This window comes from Panthera pardus, unplaced genomic scaffold, assembly GCF_024362965.1.
Source record: "Panthera pardus isolate Hobbes unplaced genomic scaffold, ASM2436296v1 HiC_scaffold_21, whole genome shotgun sequence".
Taxonomy (NCBI): Eukaryota; Metazoa; Chordata; class Mammalia; order Carnivora; family Felidae; genus Panthera; species Panthera pardus.
In genome coordinates, this window is record NW_026526777.1 from 637,423 (window position 1) to 656,582 (window position 19,160).

Here is a 19,160-nt window from a genome sequence, read left to right on the forward strand (position 1 = left end):
GTCTTCTGGAGTCCTGTGAAACCGGGAGAAGTAATTGTGCGCTGGGGTCGGGGGTGAAATAGACAGCCGGTATATTTACTCTCTCCTGTCATAGGTGACCTCACGAAGTTCGGCCGCGGGGATGCCTCCTCCCCGGCCCCGGCCACAACCTTGGCCCAACCCCAACAGAACCAGACGCAGACTCACCACACGACGCAGCAGACATTCCTGAACCCGGCGCTGCCTCCTGGCTACAGTTACACCAGCCTGCCATACTACACAGGGGTTCCGGGCCTCCCCAGCACCTTCCAGTATGGGCCTGCTGTGTTCCCTGTGAGTACCTGGGTTTGGCTTCGTTTTGGTGAAGAAGCTCAGCCCCTGGACCCTATCCTAGCTGCCTTCATGGCTAAATGGTTTTTTAATAATGGATGAGGAAAAACCATTCCCCCTCTGTCCTGGGAGAGGTGGGGGCTGGAATTGGAGGTACTGGGATAGAGACTACCTGTCCTTCGAGTTCTCTAAAGAGGGGAGATGATACAGTCCAGCTTTGGACCCTAGACTGTCATTCACTCCCTCCTGCCACTTGGCAGTTGCCCTTCCTTCAAACTACCGTTTCTTGACTTCACTGGTAGATTTTCTAAAGCTCCGTAGGGAACCCATTTTCCTAAGCAGACTGTGGTCAGCTTGCCTCAAGACCATAGCCGTCTGAGTGCCTAGTTCCCGGGGCAGGTTGGTGACGGTTCTCTGTCACTCTCTCACCTCCCTTCTGGCCCTGTTGCTCTCCAGGTGGCTCCTACCTCTTCCAAGCAGCATGGTGTGAATGTCAGTGTGAACGCATCAGCCACCCCTTTCCAACAGCCAAGTGGATATGGGTCTCACGGATACAACACTGGTAAGCACCCCTGACCCCAGCTGTCCGTGGTTTCTGCAGGATGTGACTAAAGGAGTTTGGGGGAGGAGGATGTGCTTGAGAGAACAGGGTTGGTGAGGTGTGCGTGCTAGCATCTGTACGTAGAGTTGTACGTAGGGTTGTCCACGTCTGACCGACACGGGTGTCCGAGCGGCACCAGCAGACGTGCTTGGTGTCAGAACGTGTGTCCAGCCCTCACGATGGGAGTGCCCCGGGGCCTGCATTGGCTGTCAGAATATGTTGGCTGGCCTAAACTTCGGGTGGGACGCAGGACAAGGGGCCCCAAGACGTTACTGTGCTGTCAGTGGGGACAGGCGTGAGAACGTCTGGTACCGGTAGTTCTCAAGGAGAATCCCCGCCCAGCAGCGTTGGGTGGGTTCTTAGCCAGTGTGCCCCGGCGGGTTGGGCTTAAACCTTTCGGTGGCACTGCTTTTCTCACACAGCCCCTTTTCGTTCCCTAGCTGGGAGCCCTAGGGTATGGAGAGAAAGGTGTGGGGTGTGAGAGCTCAACAGAGGGAGAGGGTCCTTCGTTTGTATGGCTGGTCTCTTGGCAAAGTCTGCATATCTGATGGCAGGGCAGAGACGTAGGAACTGACCTGAAAGATAACTGGTCTGTCCCCTGCTCCTCTAGTGAGGCCTGTACCCCACTCGTGGAGGACAGTTCCATCGGCTTTTTTCAGTGACTTGTAGATGAATGTGGGGAGGAGGATTTTGCAGTGGAAAGAGTTGGGATTGAGGGCTCTTCAAAATCCTAAGCTCACGTGTGGTGTCATGGTGATTCGGAGGGGGCTGCGTCTGTGTTCTTCACCACTGTGTGGGTCCCAGGTGGGTCAGCTGCCCGAGGGTTTCAATCATCGGGGAACTCTGAGCTGAGCACAGAGGGCAGTAGGTCTGGGAACTAATAACCAGATGGAGCTTTGAACTGTTGGAGCACTTGGAGTGAGTCCGGATTCAGCCTGGAGAAATCCTGAGATGCCCTGCTCCTCGTGGCTGCCCCTCTCACCGGGCGAGGTGCACCCTAATCCTTGGTGGGGACGATTGTCAGCTTTCTGACTTGGCGCGGCCCCATTCTGAGAACGTTAGATTTAGGTTTTAGCCGGACCAGGTTCAAGAATTTTAAGAGGTAGGTGATCGATAATAAAAGAGAATGGCATTACCTGATTCTGGAAATCCAAGGCTCTTATGGAGTTCAGAAATAAGAGTTCAGAAATCCGCTGTAACAGTCTTTTGAGAACCCCCAGTTCCCAACCCCGCGGAGGGCTCTTGTCATCCCGTGCCTCATCAACCTCTAAATTCATTTATTTTTATGTATTTGATTCCTTTTAGGAAGAAAATATCCACCCCCTTACAAGCATTTCTGGACGGCAGAGAGCTAATTTGGCCCAAGGCTGGGGGCTGTGTTTTGTGTGTGTGTATAAATTTGCACTGAAGTCTTGTTTCAGAAACCAGACCACTGAGGAGAGCCTGCCGAGCTGAGGCCATGGCCTGCGTGGCTTGGGGAAATGAGTTGGTGGATACCTTCTGGGCTTTGAACTTGCCCTGCCCCCGTTTCCCCCTCCCCCACGTGTCTGACCCTGTCTTACCCATTCCGAGTCCAAGCGGTGCAGCGCCTCCGAAGCATCAATGCACACACCTGCCGTTGCTCTTGATTTCTGGAAGGATGTAGTTTCACCTTGTAACAAAATATTTGTAGTCTTCAATAAACTGTGGTATTTCTTTAGCTAACTCTGGCGTTCTTTCCGTGCATGTCTTTCTGGACACTAGGAGCCAATGTTGTGCTGTGGATGAAGGGTGGAGGGGGGCCTTCTCAATCAAACCCCAGTGTAGCCAAAGGATGGAGAACTGTTACCTTCTCGGCGTGGTGATTTTATCAAGTGGGAGAGGGGGAGGCAGCGTCAGTTTTCAGCCCTTTGATTGAATGGTAAAGAAAGCTATTTGCAGAAAATCCCTGATTCTCCATGCTTAGTACAGCGCTTCACTTTTCACTCAGATCTTTCCTGTGCCTCTGACGGAAGCAGAGGGAAAGGACAAAAACAGCTTGGAGTGTCATGTCATGGCGAAAGGCAGAAAGAGGTGGCGTTTGGAGCTGGTTTAGGGAAGTGGCTTCCAAGGCCCCGGGCCAGATGGCTGCTTGAGAGCTGATCGGGTCTTTAGTGACCAGCTAGTTGATGACTCCGGCTGTGACAACTGTGCTGGCCTGCAGCACTGTTCTCAGTCCCTCGAGACTGCTCGGGGGTTGTGGACTACTCGTTGCTTTGCACTTGTGGGTGTAGCTAAGGATGTGCGGGAGAGGTTTCGTTCCACTTCTCCGTGACGACGGGAGCTCTCCCCACTCGATCCAGCTGCTGGCGCACCGTCGCCCCTTTGTTTACAGAGTTAACTCGTCCGGCGAGAGCATCATCCTTCGTTAAGTGCAAACCTGGATACTCCACTTCCTCTGTATCTGTCCCCAGCCCTCTGGGGCTGCCACGCGGGGAGGCATTGGTTCTCGTTTCTCCTCCCTGCTGTCCACCTCCTGTCAGTGTGCTCGTAGCTGCTTGGGAGCCGGGGGGGGGGGGGGGGGGGATAGGTGGGGCGTTGACTGTTGGAAAGCCAGAGAACTCTAGTCTGAGGAGCTTTCTTGTCGCAGGTGCAGGGGAAGTGGGGCAGCCACACAGGTCACATCTAGGGCCTCTAGTGCTCACACTCGGGCTGTTAGGGCTGCTGCGGTGTTCTCTCGTGTCCTGCGTCTCCAGTCCTTTCGCCCAACACCCGGACCACGGCCTCAGGACTAGAAGCTGGATTTTAGCTGGTCCAGCCTCTGGGAAGACTGAGCCCAGGTGTGTGTGGCAGGGGCGCTCCGGAGCTAAATTGCTCCCTACCACCCAGCTCGAGAAACCAGTTAGCCATTTGTCCTGTCCTGCATGGGGTGGCCCAGGGTGTCCACAAGGTGTTAGAACCTTTGCAGTGAAGATCAATCATCGTCTCTCGTTTCCCTCAAAAACGTTTGTATCCCGTCCGTCCCACCTCACTGTCGGCCCTCCGCACAAACCTCCTCGGTGCCGTAGCAAATGAACTGTCCTTAAAGTCAGGTCCACCACCAGTGATTGGCACACGGGCACCTGGGGTTTGAGAAGGAAAGGGAAGGCACTACCCCGTTAGTCCCTGTATCATCCCTTCTTCTCCTTCAGGGCCTTTGGGGGGGAATTGCCGCTTGAGGAGGGGTGGTATTTTCCATGCTGTTTCTGCAGTTGTGCGATTTTTCTTCGGCACCTTCTTGGAGCGATCTGGGTTTGTGCTATGGGCGGGGCTTCCAGGTGAAGACACCACACGTACCGGGAGGATCCTGAAGTGGTTGTCCAAGGTGGACTCCACCTTGGGAGGCTGCCTCCATCCTAGGCATTGGGAGGATTTGGGTTCTGGACTTGGACGGGGGAATTGCTCTTGAGTTGTGGGGGGACTTGTGATTTGGTCACTTTGGCACGGTGCTTCTGAGAAGCTCTTCCATCCGAGGGCCTCGAACAGCAGGAGAAGGATCCAGGGACACAGGCTGAAATGCAGTTTTTCTGAAGTTTCATTTTATCTCCTGCGATGAGATCGAATATATCTTAAGTGTGTTTTAAATTCTGAGTTAATTTTGAATTGCTTTTCCTCAAATCTTTGCAGAAAATTTGTTTAGTAAGACGCTGGATTATTTTATCTGATGGCTTTTTCTCGATCCATTGCCCCATACCCCAGGGTACAGTGTGTATTTCAGTTTAAGGACTAGAAATCGAGATGAGGAATATGCTGTCCTGGTTTCCTTGGAGTGGGCCTGGTGGCAGGGGGTTTTTACCCGGGGAACACAAGTCATCGGGAGTGTGGATGAGAGCCTGTGTCCCCGGGAGAAGCTCAGGGTGTAAAGCATGAGGACGTCGGATTTTGTGTTCCACCTGGACTGGAGGAGACAACATACTCCACTCCCTTCCTTACCCTCCCCACCTCCCCGTGCTTGGGCCTCAGTTACTTAGCTGGAAATGCACCTTTGTGTGGGCTCTTTAAATCCTAAGTACGTGGCCTAGAAGCGCCAGAATTGGAGACGCGGGGCCAGGTGAGCCAAGACTGACAACGGGCCGTGCTCTTGGGGTTGGACTGGAATGCTCCTTGGGTGCTTACCTTAGGCTGCGAAAGCATGCAGTCCTGAGCCCAAAAGTGTCTCTTTGTGAACAGGAAGATCCCAGACTACCTGTCTTCAGGAGCAGGACCGAGTGGAGTCTGGGTGCGTTGATTTGAAACGGATGTTAAACATTTAATACGTTTCTTTTGGGCTTTGGCACAAAAGCGTCTTGAAAGGTATATGCTGGTGAGGCTTGCCTGTAGCCTTGCCCCACAAAAAGCAGCTCCCCTCACTCGCCCCCTCACATACATACTCAGTACGCACCTGGAAAGGGCAGACTTGGGGCATGAACCCTCATCTCTCAGGACTGACCTGAGCTGGAAACACAGCAGGACCCCCTGCAGTGCTCTAGCTAGAGGCTGCGCACACCGTCTCCCCCCGAGAGGGGGGCCGGGCAGCCAGCTGAGCTAACTCCTGTTTCCTCCTCCCCCAGGTGTGTCAGTCACCTCCAGTAACACGGGCGTGCCAGATATCTCGGGTTCCGTGTACTCCAAGACCCAGGTAGGTGCCTTGCTCGAGGTACAGCTGGAAAGATAACGGACGCAGAGGAGGTGGCGTTGCAATGACAGAAGCTCAGTGAACAAGAACAACCTGAGAGATGTCAGGAAGCCCATCCCAGAAAATGAGTGGTCTCTAGATTTCAATTTCTAGAAGTTTGGAGTTAGCCCTCTGAGAACAAGCAAGAGAAGTGTTCAGGAAGGGGAGGTGTGGCCGATCGCTGTGATGCGGGATTTACTGTGCAGCTGTCCTGACTTTGCCCACCGCCAGCCTTCTTGTAACTTTCCAAGATGACGAGTACGGACTGAAGGGAAGCTGGTGCGATCCAGTCTTTGTAAAGACACAGTGGGAGCGACCGTGAAGTATCAGGAGTCCTGGCGGAGCGCTTCGTGGCCAAGCTCCAGGGTGGCAGTAGGGGAGCAGCTGCAGATGGTCTGCGACTGTAGAGTCACAGGGCAGCCTCACACCCGTCCTGTCGTGTGGGCCCCACGGCTAGGGAGTCCACGGCACCCCTGCTTCATGTAGGAGAGGACGGAGGCAGAGAGGGAGTACTTTTGTCAGGATCACACGGCTCCCAAAGAGCACAGCGGAGGCAGACCCGGGCACCCGGTGCAGGTGCGGTGCGCCTCCTTTGCTGCGTGCCGCCCTCAGTGGGTGGAGGGCTTGGGCTCAGAGAGTCCAGGGCTTGGTTTGCTGACCCCTTTTGCTGTCTCTCCCCACCCCCTGGACAGCAGTCCTTCGAGAAACAAGGTTTTCATTCCGGCACTCCTGCCGCCTCCTTCAACTTGCCTTCAGCCCTAGGAAGCGGGGGGCCCATCAATCCAGCCACAGCTGCTGCCTACCCACCTGCCCCTTTCATGCACATTCTGACCCCCCATCAGCAGCCGCACTCCCAGATCCTCCACCACCACCTGCAGCAGGACGGCCAGGTAATAGCTCTCCCCTCTCCTTTCCCTTCCTCTTCCTTCCTGTCCCCTGAAACTCCCCCCTTTCCTTCTCTTACCCTTCCTCACCACCGCCTTCACCCACCCCTCCCAGCGCCAGCCATGGGCACACAGCACAGACAGACACAAGCGCACACGACACAAGCTGCCGGCAGAGGAGCGGTCAGAGAAGGGGCCGGGCTGAAACCTTCTCCGCCCGGTTCCTTCGGTGCCTTTCTCCTCTACCTCCTGTAGCACAGCTGCCCTCATCCCATCAGACCTGGGTCACACCTACCCTCTGACCTCTCCCGGCCTCCCCCCTTCCCAACATTGTAGCTTTCCCTTCTAATGGTGGAGTTCTATTGTCAAAGTTTGTCCCTTTATTTTCCATATATCCTGGTTCTGCCTCAGCTACCATATTTGCAGATGATTCTGTGTTGCCCGCGCCAGCAGGAGGAGCAGGTAATGAAACTGAATGATGATGTGCTTGAACCCACTCCTTCCCGGCCCCCACTTCACCTCCACAGCCTCAGGGAACTCGAAGACAAAAAGCTGCACCGTCACAGATCAGGACACACAGACACAGACACCTTGCTGAGCTCTCTGGCCTCCTGTTCCTCTCTTGCCCTCCCCTCCCCGGTGCCCTCTTTTTCTTTCTGCCCTTCCGCGACTCTGGAAACACTTGGTTACTGGATCGGAACGGATTCTTGGGGCAGCGTCTGGAGCCTGGGGCCTCAGACTGTCTCTCTTGCCTTTTGGCTGAAATGGGCTCTCCGCTGTGCCATGGGGGGAGGGGGGGGGCATGGGCTGGTACAGGTGACCTCTCCTGCGTCCCAGGGAGCTGGGGAGCTGGGATAAGTAAGGGCTGCCTTGCTGTCAGAGACAGCCTTCCCAGTTGAGGTATTCGTGGGATCAACGAAAACGAAATCATCTTGTCACTCATCTCCAAGAGGCCATAACTCTCTAGAGAGAGTAGCCTTTTCTCAGAGCAGTGGGGGTAGGGGAGAAGGTGGGGTGGAAAGTGGGTAGGACTCATTCACAGTCTTGTCTCTGAAAGGTGTCCTGCTGTCTTGTCATCGTTCCCCCATTTAAAGGCTGGAAATGCTTTCTTCCCTGTCCGAGGCACCCTAGCAGCTATAGAAATTAAATGTCCTGTGGTTTGGAAGTAAACTTCAGAGTAGTTTCTCTAAGCAAGGGGAGAGCAAGAGTTTCCAGATCTGCATGTGAAGATGTCACAGATCTGTCCCACTAACTAGACACCTTTCTCCTCCTCCTCATCGTCCCATTCCCTGCAGACGGGCAGCGGGCAACGTAGCCAGACCAGCTCCATCCCGCAGAAGCCCCAGACCAACAAGTCTGCCTACAACAGCTACAGCTGGGGGGCCAACTGAGGCCCTGAGCCTCTTCTCCTGGTCCCATCTTCTGAGAGGGCTTCTCAGCCTGGCAACTACGGAAACGGCATCAAAGAAAGGAATGTGGGGGGGGGGGGTTCTGCTGCCCCCCCCACCCCCAGCAGCCCACCCCATGCCTCAGCTTCATGTCTGTCCATTCCCATCCCACCCCCCACTCTGTTGTATGTATTATAGGATTTGTATTTTCTCCTTTCCCTCCCCCCTTTCCTCTCTTCCTCCCCCCTTGCATTCAAGATTATGAAACTTTGCTGTGGGCCCTGCCTTCCTTCTCCTCCTGTTCACCCTGGTGGTGTATGGATGAGGTGGGGAGGGGGGACCCCCAAATATATATCAGCCCAACAGCCCTAAGTCTCCTCCTTTATTATTAGGAAACAAGACAACAACAAAAAAATGGCGTCATGAATATGAACAGCATTGTCAGATGAATTAGTTGAAGTGTTTTTTGTTTTTTGTTTTTTTTTGTACTGTGTCCTCAAATTTAATGGATTAATGTGTCTTGTATATATAAAAAGAAAACCTCTACCTTCAGCCTCTGCCCATTCTTGCTCCGTCTAGGACTTCCTCAGTCTCGTCAGTGACCAGCTTGGTGAATGAGCGTCACACACCAGCCGGGCCTCTAGCGGGCTCCAGGCTCCCCGAAGGCCATGGAATAAAAAGAGCTCTTTGCCCTTAAAAGTGCTGCTAGTATTTTCCTCTAAGGGAATTCCCTGCCCTCCTCCCCCAAGAACTTCACAGCCTAGAAAGAACCACCCAAATTCGCATCTCCTCCGGAAACTGCTCATCTGCAGCAGATTTCGGGCTGTGGAGGGAGTGGGAGCAGATACTGGGTGGAAAGGGAGAGGATTAAGAAGGAGCTGGAAAAAACGGCTTGGAAGAACCCAAGTGTAATGCAGATGGGTCCGGGCAAATGAGCTGCAGAGAAGGCAGGGTGACCTGCAGCTGTCAGATTGGGAACCTGGAGGTCAGCGCAGCAGTTCTCGGCAGTTCTCTGTACGGGAGGGGTCTGGAGACCAAGGCCGGGGCCCGGTGGGGGGGGGGGGGGGGGTGCAGGGAACGGCAGGCTGGAAAATTCAGAGACAGGAGAGGGGGGTACTTACAGCTCCAAACTCCCACCCCCCCGCAAGCCTTCCCTGGGTTCCCCTCGCCCTCTCACCGAGCCTTTGCCCTGCTGGTCGCAGAGCCTGCCCGGTGGGCTCAGGACTCCGCTTAACGACACCCCTTTAGCGGGAGAGCGCTAGGTCCGCGCGTCCCCGACCGAGACCGACCGGGGAACTCAGACCAGAAGCGCGGGCGGCGGTTGCCCCCTGGCGGCGGCGGCCGGCCCCACGCAGCCTCACGCCGTCGAAGCGCCCAGGCCATCCGGTGGCGGCGCGGGGGGAGGCGGCGCGTGAGGCGGGCGAGCTTCGGGAGACGCGATTTCGGGACGCCCGCCCGCCGCCCGGACCCAGTCGCGCTGTCCGCCCCGCCCGCGCCGCGCTGACGGCCGTTTTGCGACAGTGTGCTCGTTCGCAGCCCTGCTTTCCGGCAAGTGGCCCGACGCCTCGCTCAGTTTCCGGTCGCGGGGCCCAGGCTGCCGCCGGGTGCGAATGGGCCTCGGTGGGGTCCGCGGGTTCGAGTCCCTACTCGGGGATGAGCCTCTTTGATCTCTTTCGGGGCTTTTTCGGCCTTTCTCCACCTCGGAGGTTAGAGTGGGTCGGGATCGGACGAGGGTGGGGTCTTCTGAGGGGAGCTTGAGCCCTAACGCCCAGTCCTTGGGAAACCGCACTCCTCCGCCCTCCGTCACCCGCTGCGGGCGGGACTGAGGGCGCCGCGCTGGGCGGCCGCCGGGGGCGGGGATAACCGCGGTCTGGGGTGATGCAACAGGGGCCCGGGCGGGGGGACAGTGGGCAGGTGAGCAGGGCCCTGGGTCACTGCGGGGGGCCGCCAGGTGAGGACTGGCGTTGATAGAAACGAAAACAAAGCAAAAAGCCGACGGCCTCCCGTAGAAAACACATCCACACCCACGAAGCGAACAAAAACCCAGGGCCAGCCCTCCAACCCTCACCTCTGTTCTGCACACCCGATTCGCGTCCCGCTCTGCCGCCCACGAGCTGACTTTGTGGCTTAAAGTACTAAAATGTTGCTGGTCGATCTGCCTTCACTCCCAGCCACAGAGACCCCTTTTTTGGAGGGATGACTCGAGATGAAGATGAGGATGATGAAGAAGAGGAAGAAGAAGGAGCCACGTGGGGCCGTGGGAGCTCGAGGTTTGAGGGTCCGCAGCCCCCGGAGGAATTTGGCTTCGGCTTCAGCTTCAGCCCGGGAGGAGGGATGCGTTTCCATGATAACTTCGGCTTTGATGACCTAATACAGGATTTTAACAACATCTTCAGCGAGATGGGGGCCTGGACCTTGCCTTCCCGCCCTCCTGGTGTGTGGCTGTCCCCGGTCAACCTGTGGTTCCTGCTGGGTTGGAGGGTGACATTAGCCTGCCAAGATTCGCTGGGGGTTGGGGGGGGGGGGTGACAAGATGGGTGATATTGAGGTTTCAAAGAGCCCAAGTCCTGTCCCACCCCCAGCACCAATCTGCCACCTTCTGCAGAACTTCCTGGTCCTGGTCCTGAGTCAGAGACACCTGGTGAGAGACGGCAGGAGGGACAGACTCTCCGGGACTCAATGCTTAAGTATCCAGATAGTCACCAGCCCAGGATCTTTGGGGGGACCTTGGAGAGTGATGCAAGAAGTGAATCCCCCAAACCAACGCCGGACTGGGGCTCCCAGAGGCCATTTGGTCTGGTGAGTGCTTCTGGGTGGAGTGAGAGCCTGTGGGAGACAGCTAATGGAGGGCAAGGGCTGGCAGCTGTGCGAGAATCTAACGGGGTGGGATCCCAGGCTCTCCACTTAGTGTGTTTATCTGTTCTCTATACTAAGCTTCTTGTAGGATTTTGGCAGCGGGGGGGGGGGGGGGGGGGGGGGGTTGGTTGAGGGAGAGGGGATGGGGATTCTGCTTTTTCTCTAAAAAAAAAAAAATCACTGGTCTGTTACAATTCTGGGACAAGGCAGGATTGTCAGGAAGGATAGAAAGCGTCCATTCAGGAAAGCTTTCTTGGTAGAAGAAGAGAGAAAACAGGTAGGAAGGAGGAAGAGATGAGTAAAACAAAAGCTGTCCTAGGTGGGATTCTCTCTCCCAGGGAAAGGTAGTGTTGGAACCTTTGGGTTACGACCTCTCAAATTTCAAGTTGAAAGGTATCATTTCACCTCCTTTGCCTTCTTCTGCAGTTTGATGATTTGTGGCCTATGACCCCCCATTCTAGAGCCAGAGAAGACAACGGTGAGTGTGGAGGTAGAGGACATTTAACCTGCCCTCTCTTCTCCTCTGAAGTTTTTGTTGCCACACTTGACCCCTTCTTTCCCTTGGACTCTTGATTTTGTGTTTCCTCTCTGTGCCCTTCTAGATCTTGATTCCCAGGTTTCCCAGGAGGGCCTCGGTCCAGTTCTGCAGCCCCAGCCCAAATCCTATTTCAAGAGCGTCTCTGTAACCAAGATCACTAAGCCAGATGGGGTGAGTTGGAAGAGAGGGGTAAAAGGAACTGTGGCCAGGGGATGCCATGGAGAGCGCGATCTAGGTAAAGAAACCAGTGGGCTCACCTTTATTGCTGTTAGAGATCTGGTCGGGGCTTCTCCTTGTAGACGGTAGAGGAGCGCCGAACTGTGGTGGACAGTGAGGGCCGGACAGAGACCACAGTAACCCATCAAGAACCAGACGGCGGCCCTAGAGATGGTGAGTGAAGAGTGTGAATCAAAAGGGTCTGTCTCTTAGTTCCTTGGGAAAGGGGAACCCTTACTTTTCTAGCCTTTAATATTATTCCTCTCCTTGTCCTCTGCTCATCCTCTTTCATTTAGTGTGTCCTTGTGTATCACTTTCTTCCTTAGATCCAGAATCACCAGCACCTCCAGGCCTGGATGACACCTATTCCATCCTGGATTTGTTCCTAGGACGCTGGTTCCGGCCCCGGTAGCCTTGTTAAGCCTCAGCGGCCTTCAGATCCCTTCCACGCTTCGCTCACCATCCGTGTCTCCTCCTGCCACCTCGGCCTGGGGTGTGCGGAGCAGTGAATTGGGGGTATGTCAGTATGTGACTCACCCAGAGTGACCAATAAAACCTTTATTTATGCTAATTCTTTGGTCTTAGTTCTGTCCAGGCTGTTCCACTTTCTAGCACCATCCAGGGGTTCCCAGATTATCTTGGCCCACGGCCGCCTTCTTCTTTAACTTTTTTCTGCTTCCAAACCCTGATTTGATAAATAGGGTCAGGTCCCCGGTAGATTATTCTTGTGGAAGAGATAACTATAGAGACAACTCCAGGAAGAGTTCTATCGGGGAATGCACAAATTCTCAAAAGGGGGGGCACCTGGGTGGCTCAGTCTGTTGAGCGTCTGACTTTGGCTCGGGTCAGGATCTCGCGGTTCGTGGGCTCCAGCCCTGCGTCAGTTTCTGTGCTGACAGCTTGGAGTCTGGAGCCTGCTTAGTATTCTGCGTCTCCCTCTCTCTCTCTCGGCCCCTCCCCTGCTGGCGCTCTCTTTCTCCCTCTCAAAAATAAATAAAAACATTTAAGAAATTAAAAAAAAAAAAATTCTCAAAAGAGGAAGCCCGTGTGGAAATGGGTGATGGCTGCTTCCCTAGGATGGGGCAGTTCATGAGAGAATTTGAGGGAATACACTGGCAAATATTTCTTCCTTTACTGGCTATGTTCTTTTTTTTTTTTTCTTTATGTTGGAGAAAATATAACTAGCACGAACATTACTAGATTTTTTTTCTCATTAAAAACTCTTTTAGTACTGTGGCTGGGAGGGGCTGATTTTGTATGTTTACCTCTGTTTCCTCAAAACTTTACCAAAACGACACACGATAAAGGGATTTTTCTAAGGAGACGTATCACAAGAACAAAGAAGATACACACTGATGAAATTTTGTCTTTTTATTATATGTTTTGGTGAACAGAAGCTGACTTACCATAGCAAAGTTTATATTTTTCTTTATGTTTAGTGCTCTTTGTGTCATTTAGACACCTCCCCACCCAAGGTTGAAAGGACACTCTCCTTTATTTCTCCTTCACGGATTTTACTAGGTTTGTTTTTTACGTTTAGGTGTTGTTTGTTTTTTAATGCTTATTTTGAAAGAGAGTGCACGGGGGAGGGGCAGAGGGACAGCTAAAGCAAGGAGCCCAGTGTGGGGCTCAGCTCCACGGAACTGTGAGGTCATGACCTGAGCCGAAACCAAGAGTCGGATGTTTGACTGACTGAGCCACCATGCGCCCCTGCGTTTTGGTTTTAAAATCCACCTGTAATGTATCTTCCTATTTGCTACGAATCTATGAATCAGGGGACCGACTTTGTTTTTTTCTAGTTGGAAAAGTACATATGCATATGTATATACAGATACTATAAATATATTTTATACACACAGATCGTTGTGCTGGGTCTATCTTTTCTGTTAATCTATTTGTCCACCTCTGTGCCCATATCACATCTTAAAATTGTGTAGTTGTATTTAGTAGAACATACACTCCCACTTTTGTTTCTCCCCTCTCTAACTTCTAACGTGTAAGAATGCGATTGATTTTTCTAACCAGCTTTTCAGAGCATCACAGAAACACACGGAGCTGGAGACTAGCGGACATCTGTGGATGGCTCACAGCTTGAAAGCTGGAGACGCATACAAACTAAAGAAGCAACTTGGGAGAAACAGTCTGCAGAGAGATGAAAATTTAGCAAGGATACGTCTTTAATGTCTTTAGAAATATAAGAGGATACGTCCATACAGCCAGAACATACTCCTATGAAGAGGAATGAACTTTGGGGAGTTAAAAAAAATGTGATGGCAGAAATGAAAATCTATAAAACGATTCTGACGATAAAGTTGAGAAACTCTCCAGGAAGGTAGACCAAGTAATAGATATATAGAAAACAGGCAGCAATGCACACCTGAAAGTAATGTTATATGTTAACTATACTTCGATTGAAAAAGATTATTTTCAAAGAAAATAGGAAAAAAAATAAAACTGGAAGGGTACAAACCATCGATGAAACAGACCAAGAAAATATCCCAGAAGTGAAGAATATTTACTTCTAACCTGAAAGACCCACCATATGCTAAATACCAAGGATGAAAATAAACCCACTATTTCAGAACGCTCGAGACAAAGGGAAAATCTAAAGGGAGGGTTCAGAGGAATCGAGATTCAAGATTCTCAGTTGCATCTACCCAGATGTCCCTATTTCAAATGTCGGGATCCTACCCTAACCTCCTCAAGGTTAGGGTCCTAAAATACCTAGCCTTGGCATAGGAAGCCCGGGGCTGAGAATTCATTCTCAACAATTAACATTGGAGCTGGCCCTCCACTCTGATGCCCACTGGATATAGGTTAGGCTTCCCTTAAGGGCTGTCGTGGGGCCACCTGGTTTCACAGTCTGCCTGGACTTGGTGATCAGTTCTGTGGACTTAGTTTCTGTTTCCTTCAGGCTCTCAACTGCCGCAGAGACCATTAACGCGTATCCTTTCAACCAGTAACCCCTCGCAGCTGGCCACTGCTGACAATTTTAATAACTGTCCCACCTCGGCAAGCTAGAGACTATCAGTATTCTACCTACTACCGTGGGTTCTTGTCAGCCAGACTGTGAACAGTCACCCAGATTCATTCTAGAATTTGTGGAACCACGTCTGAAACCAACGGGCTTGAATTGGGTTCCTTGGAGAAAGACTCCCAACGAGAAGCTACGTGAACAAGGTTTACCGGGAAGTCCTAGTGCTCGCGGGATGCACCTGTAAGGAAGTGAGGAAGGCAAGGTTAGGCGAACGGGGAAACTGACACGCAACGAGGTTACAAGAGAGGCTTCAGCCGATCCCGTGGGGAACCTGGAAGTTGGAGTGGCCCCTTCAGGGTCGTTCCATATTGAGACGGAGAGGCCAGGTCTTTGTGTCCTGCATCAACCGTCGTCGACAGGCCCCACAGGAGGGCGTGTGACCTTGGGTGAGGCGTCTCCTGCCACGGGAGGCATTGCCATGAGGGAAGCAGCTGTGTGCAATCAGCATCTGATATTCCCAGCAGCTGGGAAATGGGTGCATTGGTCCCAAACAGGGCATCCGGGTAGAGCATTTTACCCACGAAACCTAGTAAAGGAGTATCGTGAACAGATGTGCCCGGGACTGTGCCAGAGCCCGTGGCCCAGTGCTCGAGAACCTCGTGAACTATATACGGGATTTTGTAAATGTACGTGTTTCCACCTACCGGCACATAAGCTCTAGGAGAGCGGGCAACGCGTTTGCTTACCACCGCTTCTCCAGCGTCTAGAAGTTGACTCCTAGTTGGATGAACCTAACTGGAGGCTTGCGATAAGAACCAAGAAGTTGCCGTGTGTTAGGCGGAATCTGGGGGTGACAGGCGTGCCGAGAAAGGGAGGTGGGGCTCGGTGCGAGTGTGAAGCGCTCGTCTGGAGCCAAGGCAGAGCTAGGGCACTCTAACCGGGGTGGGGCTCCGCGCGAGGGAAGCGCAAGCATCGCGTGAGTGGGTTTTCTTTCTGCAGTCTCCGGTCTTCACCCCAGCCTCTCTGGATGCCCGTGGCGTTCTGCAGGGGGGAAAGCTTCATGTTCCACACGAGTGACATTGTGCAATAGGGGACGGAGGGTCAGAAGGTCTGGATCGGAATTCAGACGTCTCCCTTAAGTAGCTGCGCGGCCTTGGCGAGTCCTGAGGCTCTCCAGATCACCAGGGGCGGGGCGGGAGCAGGTTGCCAAGGGCTGGCACGGGATACTTCCTCCGGCCCACCGGCCCATCGGCACAGGAGGGGGCTACTCCCGGGAGGAACGGGGATGACAGATGGAAGAGACACAGCCTGGGCAAACTCCAGGCTCTGGTCCAAGAGCCGGCCCTTGGACATTCTCCCGTTATCTCTACTATCTCTGCGCTCGCTCGCCTACACACGTGTGCAGACATTGCTGTTCAGGCGCTGCGCTAATTGGTTTTAAAGTCTTTCCCTTATCATTCCCCCGCTCCCTGGCAGGCGGTGGTTGTGGTTGTGTGGCAGCAGCCAGAGACAAGGTGTCCCCACCATGTTGCATAGCCAGCCCTTGGCCGACGTCAAGGGCCGGCTCCGGATCCGCAGCCACCTGGCCCGGCAGTGCCTGGCAGAGTTTCTGGGTGTATTTGTGCTCATGGTAGGCCGGGTAACGGGGGAAGGAGAGAGGGGAGGAGGGCGGACGTTTCTGCCTCTATCTCTTCATCCTGGTGTCTCACTTCATTCAACTGTGCACCATCTCTGTCCCTGCCCTTGTCCCTTCCGTTCCAGCCCCCGTCCATCTCTCCCTTCCCAGTCTTCACTCCTCCCCCACAGCTCCTCTATTTCCTTTCCCTCTATTGCTCCTCCCCCTTTCTTGCTGACCCCTGCTGTTACTTTGGTGCCCTCTCTCTCTCAGCCGCTCCCCTTCCCAGCCTTGCTCCAGGCTTCCAGGCTCCCCATTCCTGGTCCTCCGCTCCTCATCTTCCCTCTCCCCACCAGTTGCTCACCCAGGGGGCTGGAGCCCAGGCCGTCACCAGTGGAGAAACGAAAGGCAACTTCTTCACCATGTTTCTGGCTGGCTCTCTGGCCGTGACCATAGCCATCTACGTGGGTGGTAACGTTTCAGGTGAGGAGGGTGGGGTCTGGCCACGTGCATGTGTGAGTGTGTGGTGACGGTGACTCATGGACTTGTCTCCTTGAGCTTGACTAGTGCCCTGGACCCAGATATGTCTTGGCCCGGGCCAGCCCCTCCCCTCCCCTCCGTGTCTCTCTCCTCCACTCACCTAGGCAGGGAGCTGTGGCAAGGCTTTAGGGTAAGTCTGTCTTCTTGTGTCCCCCGCCTGAAGGCCTCGGTGTCATCTTGCCCCGGGGCCTCACCTTCTTGTGCCCCAGACACATGCTGTGCCAGTGGCCAGTGTGTCTGCCTTGAGCCCCATCACAAGACACAAACACGTCGTAGAAAGAGCGGGCAGACCCTGGGCTTTACTGTGTGAGCTCAGCAAGCTGCAGAATGTCCTTGAGCTGAGCCGCTCACCCGGTGGGGACAAGTAACATCTGCCTTGAGAGTTGTGACGCAACAGCGGCGGGACCTGGTGAGCACCAGGAGGCCACACCTAATGGATGTTGGTTTTCTCTTCCCGATCCTTGAAGGGGCCCACCTGAACCCAGCCTTCTCCCTGGCCATGTGCCTGCTGGGACGCCTCCCCTGGGCCAAGTTCCCCGTTTACTGCTTGGTGCAGCTTCTATCTGCTTTCTGTGCCTCTGGAGCCACCTATGCTGTCTACTAGGGTAACAGGGTCGGGGCCGTCTGGGTGTGGCCAGGACTGCCTTGCAATGGTTTTGAATGGACAAAGATGGAAGTCCTGAGCCTCCCCTGCCTCCTGCAGATGCCCTACAGAACTATACAGGCGGGAACCTGACGGTGACTGGCCCCAAGGAGACAGCCTCCATCTTTGCCACCTATCCTGCCCCTTACCTGTCCCTGAACAATGGCTTCCTGGATCAGGTAGGTGTGAGGGGGAGACCTGGGAAGGCCCCAGTCTTTGCCCTTGTCCCCTGGGCTCCCAGACGACTTATTGTCCGGGCTCTGGGTGGGATATGGGGTTGAGTCTGTCTTTGTAGCACCCCCACCCCAGTTGCCTGTGTTGGACAGTCAGAGGACATGAGGTGGTGGCCTAGGGTGCTTGGGAGAGAAGGGGCAGCTGGGTCATCTGACAGCTTATGGGGGCCCCTCTGCCTCTGTGGACTCCAAGGTGCTGGGCACGGGGATCCTGATTGTGGGGATCCTGGCCATCCTGGACACACGGAACAAGGGAGTGCCTGCAGGTCTGGAGCCTGTGGCTGTGGGGCTGCTGATCCTGGCCATCGGGCTATCCCTGGGTGCCAACTGTGGGTTCCCACTCAACCCTGCCCGGGACCTGGGCCCACGGCTTTTCACCTACGTGGCTGGCTGGGGCCCTGAAGTCTTCAGGTGAGAGACAGCCTCGCCCCTCCCCTGACACCTCTGAGTCTGGGTCCCCAGCTCTCTCCTCTTCCCTAGTCCTCGCGGACTCAGGACAGTGCCCCTCATCTAAGTCCTGCTTCTCCTTTTCTCCCTCACCCCTTCTTCTCTCCTCCACCCTTTCCCCGGAAACAGTAGAGGCTGTGTTCTCAGGCACGTCTGTCCTGTTACCTTTTGGCATTGTGACCGCATCACAAGATGGGTATATTCACATAATTCCCTGAGGCAAGAGGCTGGACCGAGCTCTCCTGGGGGCTCCTCTCTAACCCTAACCGCTGTGCTGTGTTGCCAAGACTTGGTCTTCCTGGCGTCCATCCCCCCTGGGGCTGCTTTAGGGAGGTTCTCTTGTTACTGCCCCTGGTCCTTCAGGGAGAGGCCAGAGGACTCCCCCTGAAGCCTTCCTTATGTCCCTCTCTTGCAGTGCTGGTAATGGCTGGTGGTGGGTGCCTGTGGTGGCCCCTCTGGTGGGGGCGACTCTTGGCACAGCCACATACCAGCTGCTGGTGGCTCTCCACCACCCCGAGGAGAAGTCAGAGCCGGCTCTGGATCTAGAGTTTGCCCAACATACAGCCTGAGGCCTGGAAACTCCTGCCTCTGCCCTGTTGCCGCAGCGTGAGCTCTGATCCCGACACGGAGCCCTGGCCTCGCTTGTGGACACTGAAGAGGGGCCGCAGATCCGGGACGGTGGCCAGAGGACGGCTTCCTCCCAAACTGGGAGGACGAACTGGGAGGGCCAGGCCCCTGCTGCCCTCCACACCCCGGCAGGTCTTCGGACCCTGGGGGCCTGCGCGGACACAGTGCCTCAAAGCGGCCGCCAGAGGGTGCGCCCGGGGAGGCCTGGGGGAGGCCGGGGGAGGGGCGCTTCCCGCGGAGCTCGGCCCCTTCCCGGGCTCCCGGCCCCAGAACCTCGGCGCGGCCGCGCTGCCCTCGCGGGGCGGCTTCCCCCACATGGGGAGGGGGCTCAAGGGGGGAAACTGAGGCACGGCCCAGTGCCCAGGCGCTCCGGCCGTCCTTCCCGGAGAGGGGTGCGGGCCCCGGCCCGGGGGCGCGCGCTGGGGGGAGGGTCCTCGTTGCCCCGCCACGCGCCCCCGGCCCCCTCTCCTCCGAATAAAAACGTCCCGGCTCTCTATCCCCGGCTGACTCGGCTTTTTGGGGTGGGGGCCGCGGCCTCGGAAGGCCTAAGACCCCTCCGCCGCCCCGCATAAAGATGGCGGCTCCGCCTCTCCTCCCCTCCCCCCTCCCCAAAACCCCCCTCCCGCCCCCCGCCT

General features: G+C 55.0%; 3 protein-coding genes and 1 long non-coding RNA gene across 33 annotated transcripts in view; 3 read left to right on the forward strand and 1 right to left on the reverse strand.

Moving 5' to 3' along the window:
* Nucleotides 1-8,532, forward strand: part of UBAP2L (ubiquitin associated protein 2 like) — a 39,697-nt gene extending 31,165 nt beyond the window's left edge. For 6 of the 29 annotated variants that reach the window (XM_053908682.1, XM_053908687.1, XM_053908686.1 and 3 more), the window contains 5 exons: nucleotides 95-312; nucleotides 766-871; nucleotides 5,458-5,525; nucleotides 6,254-6,451; nucleotides 6,857-7,734. In XM_053908682.1, the coding sequence (XP_053764657.1) occupies nucleotides 95-312; nucleotides 766-871; nucleotides 5,458-5,525; nucleotides 6,254-6,451; nucleotides 6,857-7,303 (1,037 nt within the window). In that variant the 3' untranslated portion in view covers nucleotides 7,304-7,734. The other 23 variants (XM_053908692.1, XM_053908711.1, XM_053908701.1 and 20 more) reach the window with 10 other exon arrangements.
* Nucleotides 8,201-9,258, reverse strand: LOC109256284 (uncharacterized). The gene is made up of 2 exons (XR_002075571.2): nucleotides 9,011-9,258; nucleotides 8,201-8,918 (listed from the first exon to the last, which is right to left on the reverse strand). It is a non-coding gene; the product is annotated as an uncharacterized LOC109256284 (long non-coding RNA).
* A 168-nt stretch (nucleotides 9,259-9,426) lies between these two features.
* On the forward strand, nucleotides 9,427-19,021 carry HAX1 (HCLS1 associated protein X-1). 2 transcript variants are annotated; one of them, XM_019431414.2, is made up of 12 exons: nucleotides 9,427-9,539; nucleotides 10,005-10,267; nucleotides 10,439-10,632; nucleotides 11,116-11,167; nucleotides 11,292-11,398; nucleotides 11,527-11,617; nucleotides 11,770-11,959; nucleotides 13,469-16,518; nucleotides 17,043-17,180; nucleotides 17,279-17,397; nucleotides 17,645-17,862; nucleotides 18,314-19,021. In XM_019431414.2, exons 1-7 carry the CDS (start codon nucleotides 9,487-9,489, stop codon nucleotides 11,853-11,855), a joined length of 846 nt encoding a protein of 281 aa, XP_019286959.2. In that variant the 5' UTR covers nucleotides 9,427-9,486; the 3' UTR covers nucleotides 11,856-11,959; nucleotides 13,469-16,518; nucleotides 17,043-17,180; nucleotides 17,279-17,397; nucleotides 17,645-17,862; nucleotides 18,314-19,021. The 2 variants fall into 2 exon arrangements, with proteins under 2 accessions (XP_019286959.2, XP_019286958.2); XM_019431413.2 differs by lacking the exons at nucleotides 13,469-16,518; nucleotides 17,043-17,180; nucleotides 17,279-17,397; nucleotides 17,645-17,862; nucleotides 18,314-19,021 and having other exon boundaries at nucleotides 11,116-11,179; nucleotides 11,770-12,014.
* Nucleotides 15,943-19,021, forward strand: AQP10 (aquaporin 10). The gene is given in 6 exon segments (XM_019431412.2): nucleotides 15,943-16,050; nucleotides 16,392-16,518; nucleotides 17,043-17,180; nucleotides 17,279-17,397; nucleotides 17,645-17,862; nucleotides 18,314-19,021. Coding segments are annotated over 6 exon segments (909 nt in total). The 5' UTR covers nucleotides 15,943-15,945; the 3' UTR covers nucleotides 18,516-19,021.
* Nucleotides 19,022-19,160: the final 139 nt, after the last annotated feature.